The sequence below is a fragment of the Tachyglossus aculeatus genome, chromosome 5 (assembly GCF_015852505.1).
Source record: "Tachyglossus aculeatus isolate mTacAcu1 chromosome 5, mTacAcu1.pri, whole genome shotgun sequence".
In the NCBI taxonomy this organism is placed as follows: Eukaryota; Metazoa; Chordata; class Mammalia; order Monotremata; family Tachyglossidae; genus Tachyglossus; species Tachyglossus aculeatus.
The window spans coordinates 80954322-80967566 of NC_052070.1; the positions used below are offsets into that span (position 1 = coordinate 80954322).

A 13245-nucleotide genomic window follows, 5' to 3' on the forward strand; every position below is an offset into this window, starting at 1 on the left:
GGTCATGAGTTCAAATCCCAGCTCAGCTACTTGTCAGCTGTGTGAACTTGGGCAAGCCACAACTTCTCTATGCCTCAGTTACCTCATCTGTAAAATGGGGATAGACTGTGAGCCCCACGTGGGACAACCTGATCACCTTGTATCCCCCCAGTGCTTAGAACTGTGCTTTGCACATAGTAAGTGCTTAAGAAATATGAAAGGAAAGAAGGAAGGAAGGAAGAAAGAAAGAAAGAAAGAAAGAAGGAAAGAAAGAAAGAAAGAGAAAGAAAGAAAGGAAAGAAAGAAAAGAAGGTAAGAAAGAAAAGAAGGAAAGAAAGAAAGAAAAGGAAAGAAAGGAAAGAAAGAAAAGAAGGAAAGAAAGAAAGAAAAGAATGAAAGAATGAAAGAAAAGAAGGAAAGGAAAGGAAGAAAGAGAAGAAGGAAAGAAAGAAAGAAAAGAAAAAGAAAGAAAGAAAGAAAGAAAGAGAAAGAAAGAAAGAAAAGAAGGTAAGAAAAGAAGGAAAGAAAGAAAGAAAGAAAGAAAAGAAGGAAAGAAAAAGAAAAGAAAGAAAAGAAGGAAAGAAAGAAAAGAAAAGAAAGAAAGAAAGAAAGAGAGAAAGAAAGAAAGAAAGAAAGAAAGAAAGAAAGAAAGAAAGAAAGAAAAAGAAAGAAAGAAAGAAAGAAAGAAAGAAAGAAAGAAAGAAAGAAAGAAAAAGAAAGAAAGAAAGGAAAGGAAAGAAAGAAAGAAAGAGAGAAGGAAAGAAAGAAAGAAAGAAAGAAAGAAAGAAAGAAAGAAAGAAAAAGAAAGAAAGAAAGAAAGAAAGAAAAAAAGAAAGAAAGAAAGAAAGGAAAGAAAGGAAAGAAAGAAAGAAAGAAAGAAAGAAAGAAAGAAAGAAAGAAAGAAAGAAAGAAAGAAAGAAAGAAAGAAAGAAAAAAAGAAAGAAAGGAAAGAAAGGAAAGAAAGAAAGAAAGAAAAGAAAGAAAGAAAGGAAGAAAGAAAGAAAGAAAGAAAGAAAGAAAGAAAGAAAGAAAGAAAGAAAGAAAGAAAGAAAGAAAGAAAGAAAGAAAGAAAGAAAGAAAGAAAGAAAAGAAAGAAAGAAAGAAAGGAAGGAAGAAAGAAAGAAAGAAAGAAAGAAAGAGAAGGAAAGAGGGAAGGGAAGGGAAGGGGAGGGGAGGGGAGGGGAGGGAAGGGGAGGTTATGGAAGGGAATGGAGAGCATTTGTGGACTCGGCGAGGTTTCCGGAGGGCTGGGGGTCCGGTGGAGACTCACCGAGGCCGGCCAGCGGTCCGGCTAAGAGGCCTGCGGCCAGCAGCGCCCAGAGGCCGGACATCCCGCGCCCGCCGCTCCGGACCCGGGGGAGACGCCCGTTGGGGGCCGCACGGGGGCCAGGTGGCGCGAGGACCCCTCCCGCCCGCGCTCCCCGGCCCCGCCGCGCCCCCCGCATCCCGCTTCCTCCAGGCCCGCGCTAGATCCAGAGCGCCCCAGGCGAGAGAAACGCCACTCCGCTTGTTCACTGCCCCTCTCCATTTATTGTTTCCAAAAGAAAATCCTCCGACGTGACAAGGAACGAAATCCGAAAACGAAATGAAGCCGCTTGCCCGCTCGTAACCTGCCCGAGCTCCTCGGTTTCTAGCGAAGCCGGCGGCGACGTCCCGTGTCTGCAGCAGCGGCTGCTTATGAACTTCGTTCGCTGGGAATGAAAAGACAGAAATCCTGAAGACGCCTGGATTTTGGACTGCGGAAAAAACGCTACAAGCTGCTTGGGGAGGGTTAATAAACTAACAAGTATTCGGTCAGAAATGGGAGTGACGAAACCCATTGCTGTAAAATTCAGTATCCTGCCCTGGGCTGAGCCTTCCTGTGATTTTGGAAAAAATCGGAACCAAAAGCTAACTCGAATTCAAATTTAATACAATGAATACATCATAATAACTAGAATATTCAAAACATCGAGCGTACCATTTGCCTAGTGGAAAGAGTACAGGATTGGGAGTCGGAGGATGTGGGTTCTAATGCCAGCTCCGCCCATCTGCTGTTTGACTTTGGGCAAATTACTTAATTTCTCTGTGCCTCAGTTACATCATCTGTAACATGGGGATTAAGACCGTGAACCCTATGTGGGACAAGAGCTGTGTCCAACCTGATTACCTTTTATCTACCCCCCGACACTTAGAACAGTGCTTGACATTTAGTAAACACTTAACAATATCACAATTACAATTATTATCTATAAATTTGTTTTAATTGATAATTTATAGATTAGAAATATTAATGGATTGTTTATATCTGCTATTACTTTCTGATAGAAAATCCTGAAAGGCGGTTAGTTTTTATATTCTTTACAGTGCCTTCCACATTGCCTGTCTACTTGTTTAGTTTTATTGTCTGTCTCCCCCTCTGGACTGTGAGCCCGTTGTTGGGTAGGGATTGTCTCTATCTGTTGACGAACTGTACTTTCCAAGCACTTAGTACAGTGCTCTGCACCCAGTAAGTGCTCAATAAATACGATTGAATGAATGAATGAATTTAGACAATCAATAAATATTAAGCAATTAGTCATAAGTAGCAAAGTGCCAGGAAGGAAGGGATTGAAAAGGAATAAAGTTGCAATTTACTTTTTTCCAAGCCTGGACTCCATAACTAAGTCTCGAAAATTTAGACACAAGCAAAAATCCAGGAAGAAGGTCTGGAAATTGGAAAAAAGGCCACATGCCCCCATTCAGCCCAGTTAGGGCGTATTCAGTGAGGCATTATGCTCCCACAGTCCCTAACACGCATAAACAAATTGCAGTGTGCCAAGCTCCTGTCTCTCTCCGTCTCTGCCCATTTTTACACTCAGTGGCATGGAAAGTGAAACATCCCAGGCCACTCCTTTTTTTTCTAATTATTTGTCACCTGAGAAGCAACGTGGCTTAGTGGAAAGAGCCCGGGCTTGGGAGTCAGAGGTTGTGGGTTCTAATCCTAGCTCCACCACTTGTCTGCTGTGTGACCTTGGGCAAGCCACTTAACTTCTCTGTGCCTCAGTTACCTCATCTGTAAAATGGGGATGAAGACTTTGAGCCCCATGTGGGACAACCTGATTACCTTGTATCTACCCCAGCGCTTAGAACAGTGCTTGGCATATACTAAGCGCTTAACAAATACCATAATTATTAATTATTATTATGTTTGCCTTGTCTGGGTTGTCTATAAATAGCTTCAGGAATGGCTTGATGGTGATGTTGAAAGGTTTAATAAAGGGAAAGTGATACCTTAAATCCTGATAAAACCACAACATAAAATTATTTTAAAATAAAAGCATTATGGTGAATTTTATAGTCCTACTCTGCTAGATATTAAACTCACCTTGCACTACAGGATTGATTGCTCTCTTCTGATGTACACCTATGCAAAAATATTACATTAATAAACAGAAATGTAAGAATGTTGAGGTATCAAAATATGCTTTTGATGCTAAAGTTATCTTGGAAAAAACTGTCTTAAAATGAATGCAGGGAAATAGAGGGCATGCACTTAATCATGGTGCGTACTCCCCCAGATCCCTTGGACTTCCAACCTACTTTAACATTCCACTACAATTTCAGGTCTCAAAAAACTAAGATCTATTGCCATGAACCTATTGTTTCTAAATTCATACAAGTTGACTGTTAGGGGAAAGTTGGATGCTCAGATTGGGGGTCATAATGAAATATGGGGAAAAATAAGTAAATGCAATTCATGGGACTGCAAAATTAAACCAAAATATCTTCCTCAGTGAAGAGGTCAATAACCAACTTGTGATCCCTAGCATTATCTTCCACCTTCCAGATAAATGAAAGGCATCTTGGATGCATCAAAAATCTAAGTATATCTAGTCATTAATTATATCAGAGTTCTCTAGTGGGACCTGAAGGATGTTATGGATAGTGACAGCCAGCCATGGATCCTAGGGCTGGATAAAACATCATCTGATCTCCCAACATACCCTAGCAGTACTAACAAAGAATCAAACGAAACCTCCAGCTTGCCAAAATAACTCAATAGTAGGCTCCTGGAGAAGTAATATTATTAGTAATTTAGCAATATTATCCCCCACTAATAGAGTCAGGAACCCAGTCTACATATTTCGACCTCAACAGCAAACAACCATTTTTCCATCAATTTTCCAAGCAGCTAGTCAATGCTACCAAGACTGGATTGGTGAAAATATTCAGGGATGAAAGGACTACTTACAACAAAGCAATGAACATAGCAACAATACCCTGGAGCCCCTCTTGATCCTATCAAAAGAGAGTCTTCATCCACAAGGATAGGCTTCAAGTTTAGGAACAAGTGCAACAAGTGGTGGGATGACACGTTTGAAGAGATCCAAGGCTATGCAAGCCACTGCCAAACCAAAGACTTGAATATCACCCTAAAGAATCTATCTAGACCCAAACACCCTAACAGAGAGTTGGAATAGTCTGGTTGTGGCTATATTTGGATCCCAAGAAAAGTGGAACTGTAACCAAAGGGAACCATTGGGGGAGCAGGAAAGCTATTATTGCCTCCTTCCTGAGTTCTATGTTTCTCAAAATCCCAAAGAACTACATTTACCAGAAACCTCTGATGGCTTGGGGACTATCTCGGAAGAGATGGTATCAGTCAATAGGAGCTTAAGGGGAGGTTCTGTGAATCAGCAAATAAGACAGAGCTTTCACATTCAAAAGAACTGGGCTTTTTGTAATCTCTTTCTTCCTCTGCAGTCTCTAATATGCATTCAGTTCCCCTAATGTGGTGAACTATGACTAAATGCCAAGAATATGTACTGAGGCCTCCAAAAGTTCAAGTTGCTTATTGGAGTTTGGGTACTTGTTGAGAGAAGTGCAGAAAATGGTCATTTATCCTGTCTCTCCCCTTTTGTCCTATCTTTGTATTCAAATCAAATTTCTCAGTCTGAGTTCCCTATTCAAGTTTAACAATGGTGGCCGCAACACTGAATCTGTCACTGATACCATGATAGACAAGGAAGAAGAAAACTGAGTAAAGACAGTCAGCATATTCTTTGGAAGTCACCAGACTGAATGTGGTAGCCACATGGCATCAGGTTAAAGACAAAGCTGAAGCTCTAAAGAGCTACAAAATGTACAACTTTCTACGATATGGTTTTGAGACAGATCTACCACCTACACCCACTCCCTTGGAGAACTCATTTGCTCCCTTGGCTTTAACTACCAATTCTATGCGGATGATACCCAAATCTACATCTCCAGTCTTGAACTCTCTCTCCCTCTCTGCAATCCCACATTTCCTCCTGCCTTCGAGACATTTCTACTTGTATGTCCCACCATCACCTCAAACTAAACATGTCAAACTTTAGCTACTGGTTTGGGATACTCTAATGAAGACTTGGAAAATTTTTTCATTAGCTAAATAAGTAAAATAGATAAATATACAGAATTTACTCATCACTTTGTAATTCCTCTGTGCCGCACAATCTTTTCATTTCATTTCGTTTCACAATTATAATGGTAGTAATGATGAGGAAGGGTAGAGAAATGTAGAAACCTAGGAGAAGCCAGTTCTTCCTCGTATTATCTTCATAGGCCCTCCCAGTGAAAATTATATCTAGAAAAGGAAAACAAAGGAAAGCTCAGAGCAATTATAAACTATACAGATAAGCTTTTTCTGCACCTAGCTGCATTGTCCTGCTAGTCTGCTATGGGTTAACCATGGACTAATGCCGGGTACATGTCCTTAAGGCATGGAATAACTGGGCTCCTGAACCATTTCACTACCCTGCTAGGTTCTGACCCATAATCAGGACTTAGATCAGGGGCCAGAGGTGAGAGAAGCAAGCACAAACAATGAGAAGTTTCACTTGGGGCAGTGTGAAGGGTGGAGGAATGGAACCTGGCTTGCAGAATTGCAGGTGAAGAAGGGCAGATAAGCAGAGAGAGCTGATGGAAAATCCTGAAGCCAATGATCAGGAGTTTTTGCTTAATTCAGAGGGAAATAGCAATTAGAAGTTTCTGAAGAGGGGAAAGATGTGAGCTAAATGCTTTAGGAAGATGATCTAAGCTGCAAAGTGTATTAGAAACAGAAGAGGAGAGAGGATGGAAGCAGGAGATCAGTGAGGAAGCTGATACCAGTAATCTAATCATAAAATGACAAAGGAGATTGAACCAGAGAGAAGCAGCATGGCCTAGAAAAGCAGTGTTGGCTAGTGGATAGAGCATGGGCCTGGGGATGCGAAGGACCTGGGTTCTAATCCTGGCTCAACCATTTTTTCTGCTGTGTGACCTTGGGGAAGTCACTCAACTTCTCTGTGCCTCAGTTACCTCATCTATAATATGGGTATTAAGACTGTAAACCCCATGTTGGACCTGGACTGTGTTCAATCTGATCAGCTTGTTTCTACCCCAATGCTTATTAGTACAGTTCCTGGCACATAGGAGTCGCTTAGGAACAAATACTATTGAAAGAAAAACAGAGTGTTGGCCATTTGGGTGGGAACTGGGTGGGAAGGAATAGCAGAGATGGGATCTGAGGGATAATGCAAGATTAAATGACAGACTGCATGTGAGGGTTAAAAGATAATGAGTCAAAAATTGGTGAGCTTCTATAACAGGGAAGATGATAGTTATTGTCAAGAGATCTAGGGAAGGTAGGAAGAGGAGTGGATTTAGGAGAAAAAGAGTTGTAGACATGGTCAGTTTAGGATTCCAGTGGGATATTCAAGTGGTGATGACCTGGAGGCAAAAGGAATGGTGAGATTGTACAGCAGGAGAGAAGTTGGGGTTGGTGAGCTAGATTTGGGAGTCATCTGCCTAGAGATAGTATCTGAGCTTCCTTACAGAGGGCAGAGCAAGATAAGCAAAGGCCCCAAAATGGTCTTGGGAAACCCTTACAATTAGGGGACGGGAAGTGAAAGAAAGTCATCAAAAGTGAGAAAAGAAGGATAAGAACCAGGAAAGTACGTTGTCAGTGAAACAAAATTCATGTACCTATGTGTATGTGAAGATATATCTAATCATTATTATCATTGTTATTATTATTATATTTGTTAAGTACTTACTATGTGTCAAGCACTGTTCTAAGTGCTGGGGAAGATACAAGTTAATCAGGTTGGACACAGTCCTGGTCCCACAAGGGACTCACAGTCTAAGTAGGAGGAAGAACATATATATACAGCATGGCTTAATGGAAAGAGCACAGGCTTGGGAGTTAGAGGTCATGGGTTCTAATTCCGCCTCTGTCGCTTGTCAGCTGTGTGACTGTGGGCAAGTCACTTGCCTTCTCTATGCCTCAGTTACCTCATCTGTAAAATGGGGATTAAGACTGAGCCCCACGTGGGACAACCTGATTACCTTGTATCTAACCCAGGGCTTAGAACAGTGCTTGGCACATAGTAAGTGCTTAACAAATACCATTATTATAGAGAAGCAGCGTGGCTTTGAGTCTGGGCTTGGGAGTCAGAGGACATGGGTTCCAATCCCGTCTCCGCCACTTATCAGCTGTGTGACTTTGGGCAAGTCACTTCACTTCTCTGCACCTCAGTTACCTAATCTGGAAAATGGGGATGAAGACTGTGAGCCCCACATGGGACAACCCGATTACCTTGTATCCACCCCAGTGCTTAGAACAGTGCTTGGCACACAGTAAGCACTTAAAAAAATACTATTATTATTATTATTATTACCTACATATCTGTAAATTCTATTATTCATTTGGCTGGTTTTATCCCGATATGTTTGTACTACTCCTGTTTTATCCTTGCTATAACTCCTGTTTTCTTTATCTACAAATTTTGTCAGTCTCGACCATTAAACTGTATGCTCCTTGAGGCAGGGAACATGTGTCTGATACCATCATATTCTCTCAAGTGCTTATTATAGTGCCTAGCAATCTTTAGGCAATCAATAAACACCATAAATTAAGTGGGATAGCATTTCTAAGAGTAGGGAGTAATCAATAGTGTCAAAGGAGGTCAAGGAGGATTAGGACAGGTCATCAGACTTGGCTATTAGAGGTCATTGATGACTTTGGAGAGTTCAGTCTCAGTGGAGTGAAGAATGTTAAAACCTAATTGGTGTGAAGAGATCAAGGAGATCATTTTTGGAAAAGAAATGAAGGCAGCAGGTATATATAGCCTGCATAAGGTGTTTGTACAGGATTGGGAACAGAGAAATGGGTGATAACTGGAGGGTGCAATGGGATCTAGAGAAGACTTAAATATGTTTGAAGGCAGAGGTGAAGGAACCATAATAGAATGAAAAATTGAATATGACAGTCAAGGAAGGAAGAAGAGTGGGTGCAAGTGTTTTTAGAAGGTAAGAGGAGTTGAGGCTCAGGGTACAGGTAGGGAGATATATTTTCAAAGCAGTTGTGGGCTGGTCTCTTGAGAGGCTGCTAGGAAGAAAAAGAAGGATGTGGAGAAGGAGACGAGGATTGGGAATCTAAGAGTGTTAGGGAAGAGAGGATGTGATTTGGGAATGAGTTTCCATTTTACACCATAGGAGAGCCATCAGAGATTAGAAATAGGGTCACTGGACACTTTGGAAGGGAGTTAAAGGCTTGACGTAGTGAGGGCTATAGATTTGGGAGCTGGGGAAAGAATCTACTAATGCTGTCAAACAGGAGAGAGGGCTGAATTAAAGTAGGCCAGATTGAATTTGAAGTTGCAGAAGTCAGCCTGGTCCTAGGATTTGTGCCAACAGCTCTCAGCTGCATGAGAGCAGAAGTAGAGGAAGCAGACTGTGGAGGTGATCCGGGGCTGGGGATTGGTGATGCAAGAATGATGGAGGGATGGGGAGGCAAGGGAGTTGAGTGGTGGAAAGGCCAGTTTGGGGATGATTGATAGGGAGCCCAGAAGAGGTGAAATAGCTTGGGACCAGGGAAGCAGGCTTGGTGAATTATTGGAGGGAGGTTACTGCAGGCTTAGAAGAACATGGGAAACAGTTTAGAGTATGGACTAGGAAAGGAAGTCAAAGAAGGATCAAGATCCAGTTCTTGATAGTTACTTTAGGAATTGTTAGGAGAGTGTAAATAGATGAGGAAAGCAATATAGGATGAGGTATTTTTGTAGGAGGAATTAAAATTCAGAAAAACCAATTGGAGTCTCAATCTCTTGGGCCAATCTTTATTACCTCATAACATTTAATTTAATGGATTAGAATAAGGGTCCAGTGGACCTAAATACAATTTTAGGCCCTTTAAAAAAATCAGTGGATCTTAAATGATTTTTGATGACTTGACTGTCAGACTGACCCCTTGAATGATACTTTAACTGTGAGACGAATTCAGGGGCTTGGGTGTTCTCTAGGCTTCAATGGCAAGTGGGGAGCAACTATTTCAAACCTCTTGGGGTTTGTGAGTCCTCCCTGTGGAGAACCTGAACCTACAGTTCAATTCCAAAACCAAACGAAAGTCTCTTGGAGACCAACTCCCGATCCATTGCCTAGTCCTCTTTCTCAACTTAAGCAATATCTAGATTTTAAAGTGCCTCTCCAGTTCTCTGAAAAACTAATCTAAATCTGTTGTAAGAAGAAATACTACATACGGGATATGTTTCCCAAATGAATTATAGTTACTAACCAGATTTCAACAAATGGCCACTGTCGATACTTCCCCCATGTCCTGGGCCTCTTTCTCTGCAATCTGGAGGTAGCCAGCCAGGATCACAGTGGCAGTTATTTTTATTATTGCAAACCTAAAAATTTGAGGAAAATAGGAAAAGCATTTACTTTGTGTGCTTTGATTCCTGACCCCAAATGGAACTCTTGGCAGCTATGGTGGATTTAGGACCCATTTCTTCATGGTAGAAGAGCCCACCAAGGACTGAAGACCAGACTTACACTATGCAAAATGAGCTCTTTTTTGCTTTTTCCAAGGCTTTCACTGCTGGGGGGCCACCACCCTGCTTCACCACTGGTAATTCTACCTCCACTAATATGTAATTCTGTAAACTATAAACTCCTTGTGGGCAGAGATCATGCCTTCCAACTCTGTGGTAGTGAACTTTTCTATGTACTTAGTACAGTGCTCTTCACAGACAGTGCTCAATAAACACCACTGATTGATTGAAGTAATTTCTACCTCGATTTAGCTGAACTTCACTTCTAGCTTCTCTCCCTCCATTCCCAGCATTGCCAGTTTGGGATATGCCCACTCTGCTACACCATATATTCCCAATGGGGAAAAGGCTTGAATTGGATAAAATCACCCAAAATTTAGTGCACACATTTTAGAACCAATAAATTTATTTTGGTAGGAACTGTATCTGAGGCAAAGTAGAAAGGGATCCCAGCAACTATCATTTGGTTATCCTGAAGGTTACAGTTGTTCCAAACATCTTGAAAAATTAATTCAAGCTCCAGCTAAATTGATAGAATATGTAGTATAAGGAGATACCAGAAATTCCAAATGCTATTTTCCATGGATTATAGGAGTATTTTTACAATTTTAAAAAATTACCTCCATGTTTAATTTAATGGGAATAATTTTAAGCTTTAAATATATAAAAAGTTACAGCTTTCATATTAATGCAACCCATGATATCCAGTTTAATTTGCTCTGGTGCTCTGGAAATTTTTAATGCTCATGACAAATCCAGCACACATATAAGCCTAAATTATATAATCAAAATAGCCTTAAAGCCTTCCAAGTTTTCCAAAACCTAGTTAAGGTTAGATTTCTCTGCAAGGTGAATAAGGATCACTCACTGAATGCCATGGCAAGATGTCCTTTGCAGGATGAAAACAGGATAAGAAAACATACCCATAAATTATTTACTACAGGAGCAAAATTGTGCTAAAAGGAGAATAAAGTCACTATTACTTACACCATGTCCATGGCATTTCACTTTGTAATCACAGTCAGAGTTGACGAAATGGGCTTCTCTACATTCTTGATTTAAACAGTACTAAAAAATAAAATTTTAAATTTCATAAGACCAATACTTCCAAAATTGAAAGAGTTAAAATAATCACATTTAGCACACTGGCTCTATATGCCCAAGTAATGTTCAGAATTAAGATACCACTGTCTTCAAAGCACCTCAACAAAGAACCAAGTTCCTGGAGTACCAAGTAGAAATGAAACCCCTGAATTTGCCTATATTAAAGTTTGAGATAAAGGTGAAACAAAATATGACTTCTGTTTCAAATGGAAATTATATTTTTGTATATTTATGAGTGGTAGAGAATAAGAAAGCCCTCTGGATGTGATGTTATCAGAGGTATAAATTATGGTAGACCCCTTTTGGACATGATGTATTTCTAAAATAATTAGATCAAAATACACAAAAATAAACTTTGAGAACATGGCTGTTCTTCAGGTCAATTTCTTTGTAAGTAAAAATGTTCCTTTTTAGGTGAATTAGCAGGTGGATTTAAACCACTGTATGGTTAAATTAATTTTCTTTCCAGACACTCTCACAAACTAGAGTTTCTAACCTCAAATATGCTAGCATAGCATACAGTAGACAAAATGCATAATGTTAACTTTAATAAATCTTAAGCCTTCAGGTTAAAGAATTACTACTTCCTAATTTGAAGTACTATGCAAAAAGCATAATTAGTGAAAATCAGTACAGTGTTTTCAATTTCTGGGAGTCAGAGGGACCTGGATTCTAATCCTGGCTCCACTACTTTTCTGTTTTGTGACCTTGGGCAAGTAATTTCACTTCTCTGTGCCTTAATTATTTCATCTGTAAAATGGAGACTAGGACTGTGAGCCCAATGTGGGACAGGGATTCTGTCCAACAAATTAGCCTGTATCCCACCCAAGTGCTTAAAACAATAACCGGCACATAATTAGCACTCAACAAATAGCATTACAAGGTTTAATTAGTTTAATTCAATATTTTAAAAATTTTGTTACCATGGAAGGGCCACATGAAGTACCATTTTCCACCAAAAGAGGATCCTTCACTTTGGGACCAAGTCTATAGTCTAAAGTTACACATATAGTTCTTCTCACAATTGCATAAATCACTGAAGCATTAAGGATGTGAAATGGTGTTTGGCTGGGATATGTACAAATTAACTTTCCACACAAGAGATCTCTACAAACACAAAAGCAGAGAAAATAATTATACATTTCACACTTATTTGCAAAAAAAAGTCAGAGATGGTGAATTTCAGTGAAAGCTAGTCTTTTCCAAATGATGTGAGGGGAGGGCAGTGGTGATATGGAGGGTAATTAAACTGCAAGTGAGACAGATGACTGGAGGGAACCAGCCCAGAGGAACTTAAGGAAGGAGAAGCAGGAGAGATAGCTCTTTAGGCTTCTCTCTGTTTGCCCACTGAGCTGAGGACGGATTGATTGAGGGGAATGGAGGTGGCCAGTGAGTAAGAGGATAGATGTTGAGTGGTCACAAACTTCAGACACGGGCACTAAATTATCTGATGACAAACCACCTCCTTGCTGTTTCAATTGAGTACATGGGCAAGGAACCAAAGAAACTTCTAAACAATCATTTGTGCATGGAGAGTAAAATACAGAAATTTAGCTTATAAAGATATGCATTTATAGAGTAGATGATAGAAGATATAAATCTAGAGACCAAAAGAAAGCCCATTTTCTTAGGCTCATCTGCATATCAACTTTATGTTTTTATGGAAAAAAATACAGGTGTAGCAAAAGTTGACATTCTTCAAGACATACTTCCAAGAACACAGCTTATAATTGTTGTTATCAGAACCACAGTTTCCAAATCTGTCCCTCTGGATATTTATTTCTTCATAACAGGAAAAAGGAGCACTTTTGGAACCTGAAACATTACCATTCAGAAAATAAAATTATTTTTAATTATCACCAGAACTATTCTAGTGAATGACAGTCCGTATAGCAAGCATACCCTGTCACATCCTACCCTGCAAGCATTCCACATTCTTTCCCATTCCTGGATCCTCCCACAGATAAGAAAGATAGGAGGAGGACATAAATTAATAATAACAATAACAATGGTATTTGTTAAGTACTAATTATGTGCCAAACACTGTCCTAAGAACTGAGGTAAATGCAATACAATCAGATCAAACACGGTCTCTGTCCCAGACTTTCAGACACGTTAAATCATGTATTAACAAATACCAAAATTAGTATTCAAATTAGTATTCTTATTATTAAATCAGGAAACGAAAGAACAATTTGAACTGACTCTGTATGCTCTATTACAGAGCTTAGAACTGTGCTTCACACGTAGTAAGCGCTTAACAAATGCCATCATTATTATTATTATAGGTGGTATGTTTGATGTTCTAACTTCTTGTCTCTCCCGATTAGAACCTTATAAAAAAATG

At 39.9% G+C, this 13245-nt stretch overlaps 2 protein-coding genes across 5 annotated transcripts in view; both read right to left on the minus strand.

Annotated features, from left to right (window-relative positions):
* The window catches only part of ADAM2 (ADAM metallopeptidase domain 2), a 51453-nt gene extending 50129 nt beyond the window's left edge, over window positions 1-1324 (minus strand). For 3 of the 4 annotated variants that reach the window (XM_038747025.1, XM_038747026.1, XM_038747024.1), the window contains exon 1: window positions 1250-1324. In XM_038747025.1, the coding sequence (XP_038602953.1) occupies window positions 1250-1310 (61 nt within the window). In that variant the 5' untranslated portion in view covers window positions 1311-1324. The remainder of the gene's footprint in view (window positions 1-1249) is intronic. The other variant, XM_038747027.1, reaches the window with a different exon arrangement.
* A 125-nt stretch (window positions 1325-1449) lies between these two features.
* Window positions 1450-13245, minus strand: part of LOC119928819 (disintegrin and metalloproteinase domain-containing protein 18-like) — a gene marked incomplete at its 3' end in the record, with an annotated part of 46033 nt that continues 34237 nt past the window's right edge. Inside the window, exons 15-21 of the mRNA XM_038747336.1 lie at window positions 12608-12713; window positions 11822-12005; window positions 10782-10862; window positions 9536-9650; window positions 5411-5566; window positions 3326-3364; window positions 1450-1670 (exon numbers count right to left, since the gene is read on the minus strand). Coding sequence (XP_038603264.1) covers window positions 1450-1670; window positions 3326-3364; window positions 5411-5566; window positions 9536-9650; window positions 10782-10862; window positions 11822-12005; window positions 12608-12713 — 902 coding nt within the window. The remainder of the gene's footprint in view (window positions 1671-3325; window positions 3365-5410; window positions 5567-9535; window positions 9651-10781; window positions 10863-11821; window positions 12006-12607; window positions 12714-13245) is intronic.